The sequence below is a fragment of the Muntiacus reevesi genome, chromosome 4, assembly GCF_963930625.1.
Source record: "Muntiacus reevesi chromosome 4, mMunRee1.1, whole genome shotgun sequence".
NCBI classification, from domain to species: domain Eukaryota; kingdom Metazoa; phylum Chordata; class Mammalia; order Artiodactyla; family Cervidae; genus Muntiacus; species Muntiacus reevesi.
The window spans coordinates 59,958,235-59,974,725 of NC_089252.1; the positions used below are offsets into that span (position 1 = coordinate 59,958,235).

At 38.4% G+C, this 16,491-nt stretch overlaps 1 protein-coding gene across 1 annotated transcript; it reads left to right on the forward strand.

The window, feature by feature from the left end:
- Positions 1-7,506: 7,506 nt before the first annotated feature.
- Positions 7,507-8,452, forward strand: LOC136167442 (olfactory receptor 5M5-like). The gene is made up of 2 exons (XM_065935018.1): positions 7,507-7,807; positions 7,842-8,452. The coding sequence occupies exons 1-2, from the start codon at positions 7,507-7,509 to the stop codon at positions 8,450-8,452; spliced, it is 912 nt and encodes a 303-aa protein (XP_065791090.1).
- The last annotated feature ends 8,039 nt before the right edge of the window (positions 8,453-16,491 follow it).

The window sequence follows — 16,491 nt, forward strand, 5'->3', positions numbered from 1 at the left end:
CATACTCGTTAATGTTTGCCGTACATATTGCGGTGCTCCTATGTTGGGTGCATATATATTTATAATTGTTATATCTTCTTCTTGGATTGATCCTTTGATCATTATGTAGTGTCCTTCTTTGTCTCTTTTCACATCCTTTATTTGAAAGTCTATTTTATCTGATATGAGTATTGCAACTCCTGCTTTCTTTTGGTCTCCGTTTGCGTGAAATATTTTTTTCCAGCCATTCACTTTTAGTCTGTATGTGTCTCTGGTTTTGAGGTGGGTCTCTTGTAGACAGCATATATAGGGGTCTTGTTTTTGTATCCATTCAGCCAATCTTTGTCTTTTGGTTGGGGCATTCAACCCATTTACATTTAAGGTAATTATTGATAGGTGTGGTCCCGTTGCCATTTACTTTGTTGTTTTGGGTTCACGTTTATTCAACCTTTCTGCATTTCCTGTCTAGAGAAGATCCTTTAGCATTTGTTGAAGAGCTGGTTTGGTGGTGCTGAATTCTCTCAGCTTTTGCTTGTCTGTAAAGCTTTTGAATTCTCCTTCGTATCTGAATGAGATCCTTGCTGGGTACAGTAATCTAGGTTGTAGGTTATTCTCTTTCATTACTTTCAGTATGTCCTGCCATTCCCTTCTGGCCTGGAGGGTTTCTATTGATAGATCAGCTGTAATCTTTATGGGAATCCCTTTGTGTGTTATTTGTTGCTTCTCCCTTGCTGCTTTTAGTATTTGTTCTTTGTGTTTGATTTTGTTAATTTGATTAATATGTGTCTTGGGGTGTTTCGCCTTGGGTTTATCCTATTTGGGACTCTCTGGGTTTCTTGGACTTGGGTGGCTATTTCCTTCCCCATTTTAGGGAAGTTTTCAGCTATTATCTCCTCGAGTATTTTCTCATGGCCTTTCTTTTTGTCTTCTTCTTCTGGGACTCCTATGATTCGAATATTGGGGCGTTTCACATTGTCCCAGAGGTCCCTAAGGTTGTCCTCATTTCTTTTGATCCTTTTTTCTTTTTTCCTCTCTGCTTCATTTATTTCCACCATTCTATCTTCTACCTCACTTATCCTATCTTCTGTCTCCGTTATTCTACTCTTGGTTCCCTCCAGAGTGTTTTTGATCTCATTCATTGCATTATTCATTTTTAATTGACTCTTTTTTATTTCTTCTAGGTCTTTATTAAACATTTCTTGCATCTTTTCAATCTTTGTCTCCAGGCTATTTATCTGTAACTCCATTTTGCTTTCAAGATTTTGGATCATTTTTATTATCATTATTCTAAATTCTTTTTCAGGTAGATTCCCTATCTCCTCCTCTTTTGTTTGACTTGGTGGACTTTTTTCATGTTCCTTTACCTGTTGGGTATTTCTTTGCCTTTTCATCTTGTTTAGATTGCTGTGTCTGGAGTGGGCTTTCTGTATTCTGAAGGTCTGTGGTTCCTTTTTATTGTGGAGGTTTTACCCAGTGGATGGGGTTAGACGATTGACTTGTCAAGGTTTCCTGATTAGCGAAGCTTGAGTCAGTGTTCTGGTGCGTGAATCTTGATTTCTTCTCTTTGGATAGCAATGGAGTGCCCAGTAATGAGTTTTGAGATGGGTTTATGTGTTAGGTGTGACCTTGGGTAGTCTGTATGTTGACGTTCAGGGCTATGTTCCTGCGTTGCTGGAGAATTTGCATGGTATGTCTTGCTCTAAAATTTATTGGCTCTTGGGTGGTGGTTGGTTTCAGTGTAGGTTTGGAGGCTTTTGGACGGTCACTTATTACTTAAAGATCCTTGTAGTCAGGAGTTTTCTGGTGTTCTCAGGTTTTGGGCTTAAGTCTCCTGCCTCTGGATTTCAGTTTTATTCTTCCTGTAGTCTCAGGACTTCTCCAACCATACAGCACTGATAATAAAACTTCTAGGTTAATGGTGAAAAGTTTCTCCTCTGTTAGGGACACCCAGAGAGGTTCACAGAGTTACATGAGGAAGGGGAGAGGGAAGAGGGAGGTAGAGATGAGCAGAAGGAGAAAAAGGGGGACTCAAGAGGAGAGAGACAGATCTACGAAGTTGTCTGATCCCAGAGTGTTCTCCGTAGCCCAGACACCCACAAAGATTCACAGAATTGGATTGGGAAGAGAAGGGGAAAGGAGGAAATAGAGGTGTTCTGAGGTAGAAAACAGAGAGTCAAGATTGGGAGAGAATAATCAACACACTCCTGAATAAAAATGGGAGCTGAATATTGGATTCTTAAATGTTCACAATTTATATCATATACTGAAAAACAAAAATTAAAAATCTAGAGTAGAGGTTAGACTCTTAAAAATACTATATTAAAAACAAAAACCAAAACATTAAAAAAAAAAAATTTAGAAATATATATGAAGTTTGGTTTAAAAATAGGGCTTGTCTTCTTCTTCTTTTTTTTTTTCCCTGTAAGGTTACAGTGTATTGAAAATGAAAATTAAGGAGTAGTAAGAGGAGTACTAGATGACTTTAAAAGAAATGAGAAAAAGAAAAATAGAAAATAGAAGAGAAGAAGAAAAAAGAAAAGGAAAAAAAAAGAAGAAAAAGAAAAAAAAAAGAGAGAAAAAAATTGTTTTACCTAATAAAAAAAATCATAAAAATCTTATGAAAATGAAAGTTAAGGAGTAATGGGGGAGTAATAGGGAATTTTAAAGGAAAATAAAAGAGAAAAAAGAAAAAAAATTTTTTTTTTCTTACTTAAAAAAAAAAAGAAAAGAAAAAAGAAAAAAATATATCTAGGAATTTCTCTGGAGCTGTTTCAGTCAGTGTGGGATCGGCTCAGTTTCAGATATCTCCTCGTTCCAGCTTATACTTCTCGATATCTATAGGTCCTTCCGGTGAAATCGGTGTTTTCTTCAGGGATTTTAATCTGTTGCACCGGTCCCTTCTGAAGCGGTTCCCTTTGTTTATTTGGCTTCTGTTGCCGGTTTCTTCCACGCCTAATTTCCGCCCTGACACAGGTGGGCGGAGGTGGATTCTTATTCAGGTAGCTAGTTCCGTCGCGCTCCGGGGTGGAGCTGGCGCTGCAGGGAGGGGCTGGCGCTATTTTCTCTGTCTGGGCTGCTCAGGCTCCAGGCGGTTCCAGCCCTCGGGTGATTCACAAAAGCGCGAAACACAAAGCTGCGCCTGCGTTTTGTGCCTACGCCATCCGAATGGCTCAGGTAGCCAGGCGCTTGACGGGCGCTCTCTCCCGGGGTGCGGCGCGTCTTCTGTCCTACGCGATCCCAGCCTCAGTTTCTGCCGTGCCAGTCGGGTGCGTGCGCCTTCTGCCCTGCGTCCCCAGCCCCAATCCCGCCCGCACTGGCCGGGTGCGTGTACTGTGTCTGGCCACGACCCTCCCGGCGGATGTCGACCATCCAGAATCTCCGGAGGTCTTTGATTAGAGGGCGGAGGCCCGTTTGCAGTGTGGCAGGGGATGCGGTCCTTGGGGCCGAGCCTGCCCCCTTCCCCTCCCCCCTGCCTCCTGCCTCCGGCGGGGCTGGGCCGGTCCGCAGCCTGCGAGCTCTTCTCAGGACTTTCTCGGTCCCTTTGTTCTGTGAACGGCCGGCAGTGTGTTCCGGCCAGTTAATTTTCTCTCTCTCTTGTTCTTCCACAGTTCAAGCTGGGAACTCACAAAAGCTCCCTCCGATTGTCCTCAGGGCACTCAGGCCCGGACCCTGCCCCAAGCAATGCCGCCCGCTCCTCTCCGTTCCGCCCCCACTTGCTGGTGGCAGATGCGGGCGTCTGGGGTACTTTTCTGCTGGGAGTTGCTTTTAGGCTCGTAATCTGTGGGTTTTATTTATTCTATCCCTCCCAGCCAGATTCAAATCCGAGACTCAAACACTTCCCCCAGGCCCGCCAGTGCGAGGGTTTCCCGGTGTCTGGAAACGTCCTCTATTAAGACCCTTCCCGGGATGGATCTCCGTCCTTAGCTCTTTTGTCTCACTTTTTATCTTTTATATTTTGTCCTACCTCCTTTCAAAGACAATGGACTGCTTTTCTGGGCGCCTGGTGACCTCAGCTAGCGATCAGAAGTTGTTTTGTGAAGTTTGCTCTGCGTTCAGTTATTCTTTTGATGAATTTCTAGGAGAGAAAGTGGTCTCCCCGTCCTACTCCTCCGCCATCTTGGCTCCTCCTGCACTCTCTGATGTTGTTGGGAGTAAGTCATGAACTGATTGCTTTCTCCTGGTTCAGCTGAGTAGGTATAGGGAACTGCATTCCAAATGTCCACATTGTTTCTGGAGCCCCAGGTTAGGCCCCAATCCCTGTTTCCTGACAAGGGAGTTCCATCTTTATGACATTTTGACTTAACATTGATTTGTCGAGTGATTTTTTTTTTTTTTTTGACATTTTGGGCATAATCCTGGAATTTTGACATCATTTTTTTGTCTGTTTTGAATTTTCTCCTTTACAAACCTTTTTAATGTGTCTTAATTTTCCATATTGATGACATTTTATATCTGTCTTTTAGTAGCCTTAGACAATGTTTGAGCCAGAAGTTTTATGTGGTTCTGATCCAATATCCTGGCAAACTTCAAGATATTTTTCAGAGGGGCACCCTGTGCTTTGAGAGGCTGCATCACCTTCTTAAAGTTTGAGTTAGCATTGTCATAAGCAAGAACTTGCATCAGCATATCTCTCAAACCAGGTTGTGAGACTGTTTTATTTAAATTTTGACATAGCCTGGCAATAAAATCTACATAAAGTTCCCCATTTGATTGTTTAATTTGGGTAAATGAAATCAAGGCTTGTCCAGGTGGATTTATTTTCCCCCAGGCTTTTAAACATATCATTTTCACTTGAGCAAGTTTATTGATCATCAAATTGTAACTAAGCTTGAATGTCAAAATGTGTCCCACTACCCATTAATTGAGCAAGTGTTATATTAACTGGAGGATTGGCTGTCTCATTATTGCGAGTTTGTTGATTTGTCTCATCTTGACACCAGGTCCTAAATTGTAAAAATTTTGAGGTGGAAAGGCAAGTTCTAGCTATCATTTTTCAATCATAAGGAATTAACCATTTAGCTTGTGAAAGTCCCTGAATTAGTCCCATGGTATAAGGAGAATTAGTTTCATATTGGGTACATGTCTGTTTTATCTCCTTTACGATTTTAAATGGTATGGCATTATAATCATAATGCATTTTTCCTTGTAGAAATTGAGGATCTGGTGGGATTTGAGTTATAGCAACAGGGAGAACTAAAGCAACTTCATCTCCCTGCAACTGTGTCATACGAACTCCCTTTTGTAAAGGTGTCATTTTATTAGGCAGTTATCTGTGGTTTAAAAGCAAATCTATTATCTCAGGGGTTTCAGGATTGAATGGAGGGGGCTCGACCAAAAGTGCAGTTGGTCGAGCGAGAAAGAGCTGTTCTTGACTTCTATCATTTTTTTTTTTTTTGTCTCTTATTTTTCATTTATATTGATTGTTTTTCTTTCTCATCACCTACATTATCATATAAATTCATTTTCTCCATTTGTTCTTGTATTTGTTTTACAGAATCTCCTGAATCCGAGGTTTCGGATTATAGTGGTCTTAAAGCTGTGTTAATAAGACTCCCTACTGACCATACAGACAAAGGACTCTTTTCACCGCGTTGGTAGGCACGGCTCAGGCAATGCATAATTTCTTGTCATTATTCATGTCTCAGAGTCCCTTTATCTGGATCTAGCCAGTGATAATATTTTTCAATGGCACAAAACAATTTTTAAAAGAGGAGTGAGAAATCTCAACCCCCGAACTTTTAAACAAAGTTCTTAATACTTGCATATAGTCACTATGCTCAGAAGGATTTTTCCCCATTGTTACCCTGACTGACAAATCCACAGGGGTGTACTTACCAAGTACTTTTCTTGTCCACCGAGTTGGCCGGATTTCCCTGCCTTCTCTGCCATTTAGGAGCTAGCCTTGAAGGCTGGATTCACTTTCGGGTCCCTGTTCGGGCGCCACTTGTGGAGACCAGCTCAACAAGCAGGGTTTCCAAAAGCGCAATGCGGCAAGAGAATGAAAAACGAGACACAAGAATTCAGAGAAAAGCGAGGATCAGGGGACCAACACTGCTCCAAAGTGAAGGTGCCAAAACAGAATCCAAGCCAGCTTTATTATACTTTCAGCCGTGAATGAAAGAATATGCAGGGAGTTAAACTATAACTCATGTGGACTTCAGGGCCAAAGATCAAAATGATCATTAACCACTGAGTAATCAGGAAACAGTAATCAATAACAAATCAGTAACTAAGACTAATAGGCTAATATTCTTATCTATAGATTTTCTACCAGATACATAAAACATGTGACTCTGAGATGCCAGTTGAGAAACAGTCTGGGGTCAGTTTTCCCACCCCAGGATCATATCTTATTTTCAAGATTATGAATTGTTTCCTCTGGATTTTTTCCAAGAGTCTCATGCCTTATAGCATCCAGTTTATCAATAATTATAAATTTATTTTGTGGCCCTTGCCAAGTCCTGCTTTTCTGTTATTCTTCCTGTATCTCAGTTACTTCTCCAACAATGTGTTAAATATATTTAATAAATTTTTGCTCCCTAAACAATATGTTTAATACATTATTGCTCCTTCATTTAATAGTTAACATGTGTATGTATAAAAATATACACATATTACTTATGTACTAATTGCTTACCTGTTTTTGAAAAAAAAAATTTGGTTTATTTTGTACCCCAGGAATCAACTTTTTCCCTCAATAATTGACTGTAATATAGAAAGACAAGGATATCTTGAAATGTCTTAAAAGTTAAGTAAGACTTGGTGAGAGCCACCAGAGATAGGCAAGAGTGGATAAAAGGAACACACATCACAAGGTGATGGGCTATCTTTAAAATGACCTTGAGGTTAGAGTAGGAGGTAGACAGACACTGCTTCTATAAAGATGTATCTATTCCTCTTACTTAAGCCCAATCACCTGTGAAAAAGTGAGTTTCAATTACTGATGATTTAGATACCACATCAAAATTATAGTAAAAACAAAGGAACATAATTTCAAAGAGAAACAATATTTAAAGTTGGTCAATATCAGTGGTCAATTCATGCTAATGTTTTCTAGAAAAGATAAAAACTTTTCAACTATGAAAAGAATAGCAGAGAAGCATTTGAAAATATGATTGCCTTTATGCAAAGAAACTGTGTTAAGTTAGATATCGAAAATATGTAGCTCATGCTTACTAGCTTATTTTGGTCTTTAAAGTACTTTCTGATGTGGCCCATTTATAAAATCTTTACTGAATTTGTTACATTATTAGTATAGTTTTATGTTTTGGTTTTTTGGCCTTGAGGCATCGTGGATCTTAGCTGTATAACTGGGAATTAAACACTCATGCATTGCACTAGAAGGTGATGTTTTAACTACTGGAGTGCCAGGGAAGTCCGCTATATTATGTCTTTATACCACATGTATTTACGAGTTTGAAAGGAATTGGGCTCAGGTGACATGATGTGAGTAATGGAAAAATGACAAGGGACCAATTCATTTTAATTTCCTTTACTTTAGACATCATTGGAAGCTGAGCAAACACGATGTTAAAGAAAAACTACACAGAGGTGACTGAGTTTATCCTCCTGGGACTGACAGATAGAGCTGACTTGCAGCCTGTCCTTTTTGTGGTCTTCTTAGTCATCTACCTGATCACAGTCATCGGCAATATGAACATGATTTTGTTAATCAGAAGTGACTCAAAGCTTCAGACTCCAATGTACTTCTTCCTCAGCCACCTCTCTTTTGTAGATCTCTGTTATGCCACCACTGTCACTCCTCAGATGCTGGTCAGTCTCTCGTCTGAGAGAAAAACTATTTCCTTCCTTGGTTGCTTTATACAGTTTGACTTTTCCATTTTCTTGGGGTCACAGTGATGGCCTATGCTATATGCTCACAGTGATGGCCTATGACCGCTACATGGCCATCTGCAAACCCTTGTTATATGGCATCAAAATGTCCCGAGGTGTCTGCCTCTCTTTCATTGCTACATTTTATATTTATGGCTTTGCAAATGGTCTTACCCAGACCATCCTCATGCTCCATCTCTCCTTCTGTGGACCCAACGAAATCAACCACTTTTACTGTGTGGACCCACCACTCTTAGTCCTGGCCTGCTCTGATACTTATGTCAAAGAGACTGCCATGTTCGTGGGAGCTGGTTTCAACCTCACGTGTTCTCTCACCATCATCCTCATCTCCTACATTTTCATCTTTAGAGTCATTCTACATATCCACTCTGCAGAAGGGAGGAGCAAAGCCTTTTCCACCTGTGGGTCTCACTTGACAGCTGTCACTGTATTTTATGGGACACGCTTCTGCATGTTTCTGAGGCCCCCTTCCGAGACATCTGTGGAACAGGGCAAAATTGTAGCTGTTTTTTATATTTTTCTGAGTCCTATGCTAAACCCTTTGATCTACAGCCTTCGGAACAAAGATGTTAAAAGAGTAATGAAAAAAGTGATTCAAGAGAAATTTTTTGTCAAATAGGGTACACATTTGGTCAGTGGTATGTAATATTTTGTATTCTCTGACAAATTAGAGAGAATATTAAATTAATAAGTCCCTTTTTTGTCATTTTTTTCCCTTTTGTAATTCACTTATGAGACTTGAAAGAATGTGTCAGGTCATTACCTTGTGATATTTCACTGTATTTAAAATGAATATCACATAGAAATTCAATGACAAAACCAGACAGCATTGTTGTTGCTCTCTAAAATTAATAAAGGCCAGATAATTCTAACCACAATACTCAAAACAGTAAAAAGTTATAAAAGTCAGCATTTCCAAATGTTGCTAAGGCAATGACAATTTGTTAGATATGGGAGGCTTAATAATTTCCAAACTATTTTTCAAAACTTGTCAACCATATCAGGAGGAAAAGTTTTTTGTTTGTTTGTTTGATTTTTCCTTTATGTACATTATATATCAGTCAAAATATTTGAGTATCTTAAGTTGTTTCTCTAAAAACTATATTTAGGCATTAGTACTGACCTATTTCTGGAGAAGGAAATGGCAACCCACTCCAGTATTCTTGCCTGGAGTATCCCATAGCCAAAGAGCCTGGTGAGCCCTGGTCCATGGGGTCACAAAAAGTCGGGCATGGATGAGTGACTAAAACACACACATATTGGTCTATTTAGGCCTCCCGGTGGCACAGATGGTAAAGAATCTGTCTGCAAAGCAGGGGACCTGGGTTCAGTCTTTGAGTTGGGAAGTTCCCCTGGAGGGGGTCATGGCAACCCACTCTAGAATTCTTGCCTGGAGAATCCCCTTGGACAGAGGAACCTGGTGGGCTACAGGGTCACAAAGAGTTGGACATGACTAAGTGACTAACCACACAGTGAAATCCTCATTCATAAAACGTTTGGCAGAAATCTCCATTAATCAGTAAGTCTAGTTTGTAATGAAAAAACACAAGGATCTTAGAATATTTTAACTCTAGTTACATTCTGCTTCTAACTTATGTGGCATCATTTGGAAGTATATATTTAATTATTGACAATAGCTTTTATTTTAAAATGAACTTTAAATATTATTATTATATATGAATGTAATTATGGTTATATTGAATGTTTATTTAATATCAATATTCCTTTAACTTTAGTGAACTTTATCAGTGAATCTTTCACTGTTCTCTTTCCCCCCACACTTTAGGTTTAGTTTTCTTCTGTGTAATATATACCTTTATATTCAGTTATTTCAGTGAGAATTTGTGTGACACTAATTCTCCTTTGTTATTTTTCTGAAAATTTCTTGTTTTAATTTTACTTCTCAAAGAATTTATTTGGATATAAATGTAGATACACAAATACTTTTTTAGTACTTAAAAATATTCCATTATCTGTGTTCCATTAGTTTTAGTAATACAGATGGTTGCACTATCAGATAATTTGTATTTCTCTGTATTTAAATATTGTATTTTTATAATTTGCTAATTTTCAGTTTTAGCATTTATTTTTGTTGGGATTTAGTTATATTTTTCTAATATTTTCATTGCCTCCTTGGCTGATCTTTCCAAGTCATATCCTCTTAGTATCTGCTCTTAAAATATCATATAACTTTAGATGATAGAACTTTTCACAATTGCAATTTTAATGATATTTTTTGATTGATTTCATATATTTTACCCCCAGGATCATCACCTTCAAGCTGACTAGGTCCATGTTTGGCTTTGCTCACTAATTTAAAGTCGGTATATATCCCAAAACCTAGAATACAGGTGACTCAGTAAATATCACTTGATTTAATAAACTGTCACTATGCCTTTTGCATTATAATTGAGTAATTCAAGTTTTACTCTCTTCAACTTCCAAACATGATTTTCACTGAAAGTGAAAGTTAGTTACACAGTCGTGTCCTATTTTTTTGTGATCCCATGGAGTGTATCCTGCTGGGCTCCTCTTTTCATGGAATTCTCCAAGAAAGAGTACTGGAGTGGGTTGTCATTTCCTTCTCTAGGGAATCTTCGTGACCCATGAATTGAACCCAGTTTCCTGCACTACGGGCAGATTCTTTACCAAATGAGTCACAAAGGAAGTCCTCTAATTCTTAATAATTTAAAACTATCTATTGTACAACTGTAATGCTTCATCCCTCCCACCATAAAGAAGACATGCTTTAAGGACAAGCATATCTTTTGACTTTCTCTTAGACACTTCATTAAGCATATGGTGACAAATAGGATGCTCTCCCTGGATATTTGTTAGTTATGTGGATGAAGGAATGAATGAATTGATGGATAAATGAATGCCACAATACCCAGAGGATGTGTAATATTATGTAAACTTTTCACATTTCTTTCCTAAATCACTTGATATAAAAAAGCTATCTATTAGCCTGTTTGAATCCCAGTCTCACAATTCATTAGTTATCTCTCCCAGAGAAAGTTAATTAAACTCTACTAACCTCAGTTTCTAGTCTAAAAAAATGAAGACAATAGTACTAATGGCCCATGGATTTGTGAGGATTAATTACGCTAATACATGTAAAGTTATAAGCCTAAAGGTGGCACATACTAAGTATTCAGTGTCTATGATCTATATAAGTAATTACTCCAATTCCATTTTCTTTCCTATAATATTTACAGAAGAGAATCACTTATATCATCTTCCTACAGAGTTTCAGTTTCAAGGGATAAGGATGTCTTCAACGAATTCAAAATTACCTGAGAGAAAAAAGCCATGATTTGTTGTACAGTCACTGAATTAAATGCACACTGCACTCTCCTTAAATTATTCAGCTTATATTTGCTCTTAAATTATTATCTTCAGGGACCTTACTAGTTGTGGGTATCACATCCTTGTTAAATGTATTTCCAGGCTAGTGGTGGCAACAGAAATATTAGTAGGTAATGGAAGCAGTATATAAGATAAGGATAAGGCAGAGTGGTAATATCACGTGCAGTATGGAGGTTAACAGATTCAAGAGATTAGATCTGATAGAGTGCCTGGAGAAGTATGGTCCAGGGTTCACAACATTGTACTGGAGGTGGTGATCAAAACCATACCCAAGGAGAAAAGCAAAAAGGCAAAATGATTGTCTGAAGAGGCCTTACAAATAGCTGAGGAAAGAAGAGAAGTGAAAGGCAAAATAGAAAAGGAAAGATATATCCATCTGAATACAGAGTTCTGAAGAATAACAAGGAGAGATAATAAAGCATCCCTAAGTGATCAGTGCAAAGAGATAGAGGAAAACAATAGAATGGGAAAGGTTAGAAATCTCTTCAAGAAAATTAGAGATTCCAAGGGAACATATCATGCCACAATAAAGGACAAAAATTGCATGCACCTAACAAAAGCAGAAGATATTAAGAAGAGGTGGCAAGAATACACAAAAGACCTATACAAAAAGGATCCTCATGACCCAGATAACCATGATGGTATGGTCACTCACTTAGAGCCAGATATCCTGGAATGTGAAGTCAAGTAGACCTCAGGAAGTATCACTATCATCACTATGAACAAAGCTAGTGGACGTAATGGAATCCCAGCTGAGCTATTTTAAATCCTAAAAGATGATTCTCTTGAAGTGCTGCATTCAATATGCCACCAAATTTGGAAAATTCAACAGTGCCCACAGGACTGGAAAATGTCAGTTTTCATTCTATTCCCAAATAAATGCAATGCCAAGAATGTTCAAACTACTGCACAATTGCACTCATCTCACATGATAGCAAAGAAATGTTCAAAATTCTCCAACCTAGGCTTCAACAGTATGTGAAGTAAGAACTTCCAGATGTTCAAGCTGGATTTAGAAAAGGCAGAGGAACCAGATATCAAATTGCAACATCTATCGGATCATAAAAAAGCAAGGCAATTCCAGAAAAACATATACTTCTGCTTCATTGATGATGCTAAATCCTTTGATTGTGTGGATCACAACAAATTGTGGGAAAGTCTTAGGAGATGAGAATACCAGATCACCTTACCTGCCTCCTGAGAAACCTGTATGCAGGTCAAGAAGCAACAGTTAGGACCAGACATGGAACAATGAACTGGTTCCAAATTGGGAAAGGAGTACATCAAGGCTATATGATGTATATTTAATTTATATGCAGAGTACATCATGTGAAATCCTGGATTGGGTGAAACACAAGCTGGAATCAAGAATTCAGGGGGAAATATCAATAACCTCAGATATGCAGATGACACCACCCTTATGGCAGAAAGTGAAGAAGAACCAAAGAGCCACTTGATGAAAGTGAAAGAGGAGTGTGAAAAACCTGGCTTAAAACTCAACATTCAAAAACCTAAGATCATGGCATCTAATCCCACTCAGTTCAGTTCAGTTGCTCAGTCATGTTCTGATTCTTCACTGCAGATGGTGATTGCAGCCATGAAATTAAAAGATACTTGCTACTAGGAAGAGAAGCTATGACCAACCTGAAAGAAAAGTGAAAGTGAAAGTCACTCAGTTGTGTCCAACTCTTTTCTACCCCATGGGTTATACAGTTCATGGAATTCTCCAGGCCAGAATACTGGAGTGGGTAGCCCTTCCCTTCTCCAGGGGATCTTCCCAACCAGGTATCAAACTCAGGTCTCCCACACTGCAGGCAGATTCTTTACCAGCTGAGCCACAAAGGAAGCCCATGACCAACCTAGACAGCATATTAAAAAGCAGAAACATTACTTTGAAAACAAAGGTCTGTCTAGTCAAAGCTCTGGTTTTTCCAGAAGTCATGTATGGATGTGAGAGTTGGACCATAAGGAAAGGTGAACACCAAAGAATTGATGTTTTTGAACTGAGATGTTGAAGAAAACTCTTGAGAGTCCCCTGGACAGCAAGGAGATCAATCAGTCAATCCTAATGAAAATCAGTCCTGAATATTCATTGGAAGGACTGATACTGAAGCTGAAGCTCTAATACTTTGACCATGTGATATGAAGAACTGACTCATTGTAAAAGATGTTGATGCTGGGAAAGACTGAAGGAAGGAGGAAAAGGGGGCGACAGAGGATAAGATGGTTGGATGGCATCACCACCTCGATGAACATGAGTTTGAACAAGCTCCAGGAGTTGGTGATGGACAGGGAAGCCTGGTGTGCTGCAGTCAATGGGGTCACAAAGAGTCAAACACGACTGAGTGGCTGAACTCAACTGGACTGAACTGGTGGAGGTTACATTCAGTTCTGTGGAAGCAAAAAACAGCACTTGAGAAGAACTCAATTTAAACCTTTTCATAGAGTCAGAATCAACTTGAACCAGATGAGAGCAATGAAAGCACTGACTGGAAAGAGAGTAAGACAAAAATTGACTGAGTGATGAAAGAAAGAGGGCAAAGTGTGACTTCAGTTTTCAACATGGCGGCTACCTGCCATTGAAAATGTAGTCAGCTGGGTAAGTGACATCAGGAATTGAAATCCTACTGTCACACACTAGCCATGTGGCACAGGGTCAGTTAGTACTATGTGGTACAGGGTGAGAGGAGCCTCTATCTCTTTAGCGGTAAGTTCAAGAATAGGTCTCTACTTAGATTTTAGGGTTTGTTTTTTTTTTTTTTTTTTTTTGAGGAATCAATTGAATTTTTAAATTTTAACCAATTTAAAAAAAAAAAGAAAGGTATTTGCCAGCCGCCTTGTCAGTTTATTCTTTAAAAAGAAGAGAGTTGTTGTGGTTGTTAATAGTCTGAATGACTAGAGCTAGAAATAATTGAACTCTAGGGAGTTGATCCCGCTAGCACAATCCTGTTATGAAGTCCCAAGGTTCCTCACATCCATGCTCATGTCTCTGAAAGATCACCCTTCTTTCACAGGTAAGATTAGGTATTGTTAAAATATATTTTGTAATTTACAAACAAACATTTTAATAACTAAAATAAAATTATGACCGAAACATACTCTGATGAATTAACAAATGTCGTGATTTAAATCTGCTCTTCTTTTAAGAGTATGTGAAAGTCACTATGGATCATACAGTCCATGGAATTCTCCAGGCCAAAATACTGGAGTAGGTGGTATTTCCAGATCCCAGGGGATCTTCCCAACCCAGGGATATAACTATTTATAAATGTAGAGTAGAGTAACATAATAATGGAAAAAAACTATATCAGAGGCCACAATGAGACAGCCTCAGTGGTGAGGTTGAGTGTCAAGAGTACAAAATTTACTTGTCCCAGAGTTACTTCTGTCCACTTGCAAATACTTCTCTCTGAGTTTCCCAGCTCAACCATGTAGGATGTTGTGTTCTATTTTTGTAAAAGAAGATTATTGCCATAAAGTATCAGTATCGGTTAAACTATCTGGAATGTTCATTTCTTGCACTGTCTCATTTCCACAAAAAAATAAAAAAGATTGGATATATTATTTTGGTTTTTGATGAATGGCCATAAATAGAGGCACTAGATACAATCCCAGAACCAAAATAATGGTTTCTTTATTATGACACTTGCTATAATTTTATGAACTTAAATAATTATGATTTCATTGATTTACATGGCTTGTCTTGCCCTTTACTACCCTACTCAGTATGTCTAAAATTCTTAAAAGCAGAATGAGCTAATGCAAGTGTGCAAGAAAGCAGGAGTGGTTAATTTACCATGTGCCTTACAATGTGACCAGTGACCATCTTTTAATACTGTATTTATTAATAAGAGCCAGTATAACATTGATACACCTGGGTCTGAGCTATTGAAAAAAATGTAATTTTTTTGCATGATAGTTGTCATGGTAATTTTTATCCTGCAGAGATATTGGGAGGTGAATTTTATGATTTCTTACCTATTGATTCAGCTGTATGTGTAATTTGATTATTATTGTTATTAACAGTATGACATTTTATGTGTTTTAAAGAACATATTTAATTCATGCTCTAGAGTTTTTCTTTACTTCTTGCAAGAGCTAAAATGAGGTATAGTTACAGAAAAATCATTATGACTTGGGGATGTGTTTCACAATCTTTTGCAATGATTGTGTTCTCCCGCACGGGGTAAGTTTTAATATATTCTCTGTGTATTAGTCACTCAGTCGTGTCCTATTCTACAACCACATGGGCTGTATCCTGCCCCAGGCTACTCTGTCCATGAAATTCTCCATGCAAGAATACTGGAGTGGGTTGCCATTTTCTTCTCAAGGGGATCTTCCTGATCCAGGGACAGAACCCAGATCTCCTGCACTGCAGGCAAATTCTTTACCTTCTGATTCACCTGGGAATATTTTCCCTTAATCATCATCTTTTAGGCTATTTAATACTACATGTGTGTGTGTGTGTGTGTGTGTGTACCTATGCACATACACATATCACTTAGTACAGTATGCTCATCTATTTTTATACAAAAACACTGATTTAACTCCCATGAATCAATTTTCACCCCCAATAATTGGTTATGATATACAAATTCAAGAATGTCCTGAGCTAAAATTGTAAAAGTTAAGTAAGCTCTGGTGATATGAGGGCCACCTGAGATAGAAACAGTGGGGAAAATGAACATGCATTGCAGAGTGAGGGATCAGCTTTAAAATGATCTAGAGGGGTAGGTAGACAGATTCTAGTTCTATAAAGACATCTGTACCACTTCCTTAAGTCCATTCAACTGAAAAAACACATGAACCTCAATGACTGATCCTTAAGATAGTGTTATCGTTGAATCACTAACTCATGTAGGACTCTTTTGTGATTCCATTGACTGCAGCCCACAAGGCTCTTTTGTCCATGGGATTTCCCAGGCAAGAATATTCAAGTGGGTACCCATTTCTTTCTCCAGGGGATATTCCTGACCCACGGGTCAAACTCAGGTCTCCTGCAAGTGGGCAGATTCTTTTGCTTAACATGCTACATCAAAGGGGATACTGAAAACCAAAGACTAATAATTTCAAAGAAAAGCAACATTTAAAGAAACTATAAGTAAACATTTCATAGTAGGATTTGCAGAAAAGAGAAAAGTTTTTCAAGCATGAAAAGACTTGCAGAAAAGCATTGAAAATATGACTGCTTTATATAAAAGTGTGAATGTACATAAAGGAGCTCTATACTAAGCTAATTATTGAAAACATCAATTACAGGTTTACTAGGCTATTTCTTTATGTCACATG

Coding starts and splice junctions, on each gene's coding strand:
- LOC136167442 (XM_065935018.1), top strand. CDS start 7,507: ATGTTAAAGAAAAACTACACAGAGGTGACTGAGTTTATCCTCCTGGGA. Junction 7,808..7,841: donor CCTTGGTTGCTTTATACAGT/TTGACTTTTCCA, acceptor GTCACAGTGATG/GCCTATGCTATATGCTCACA.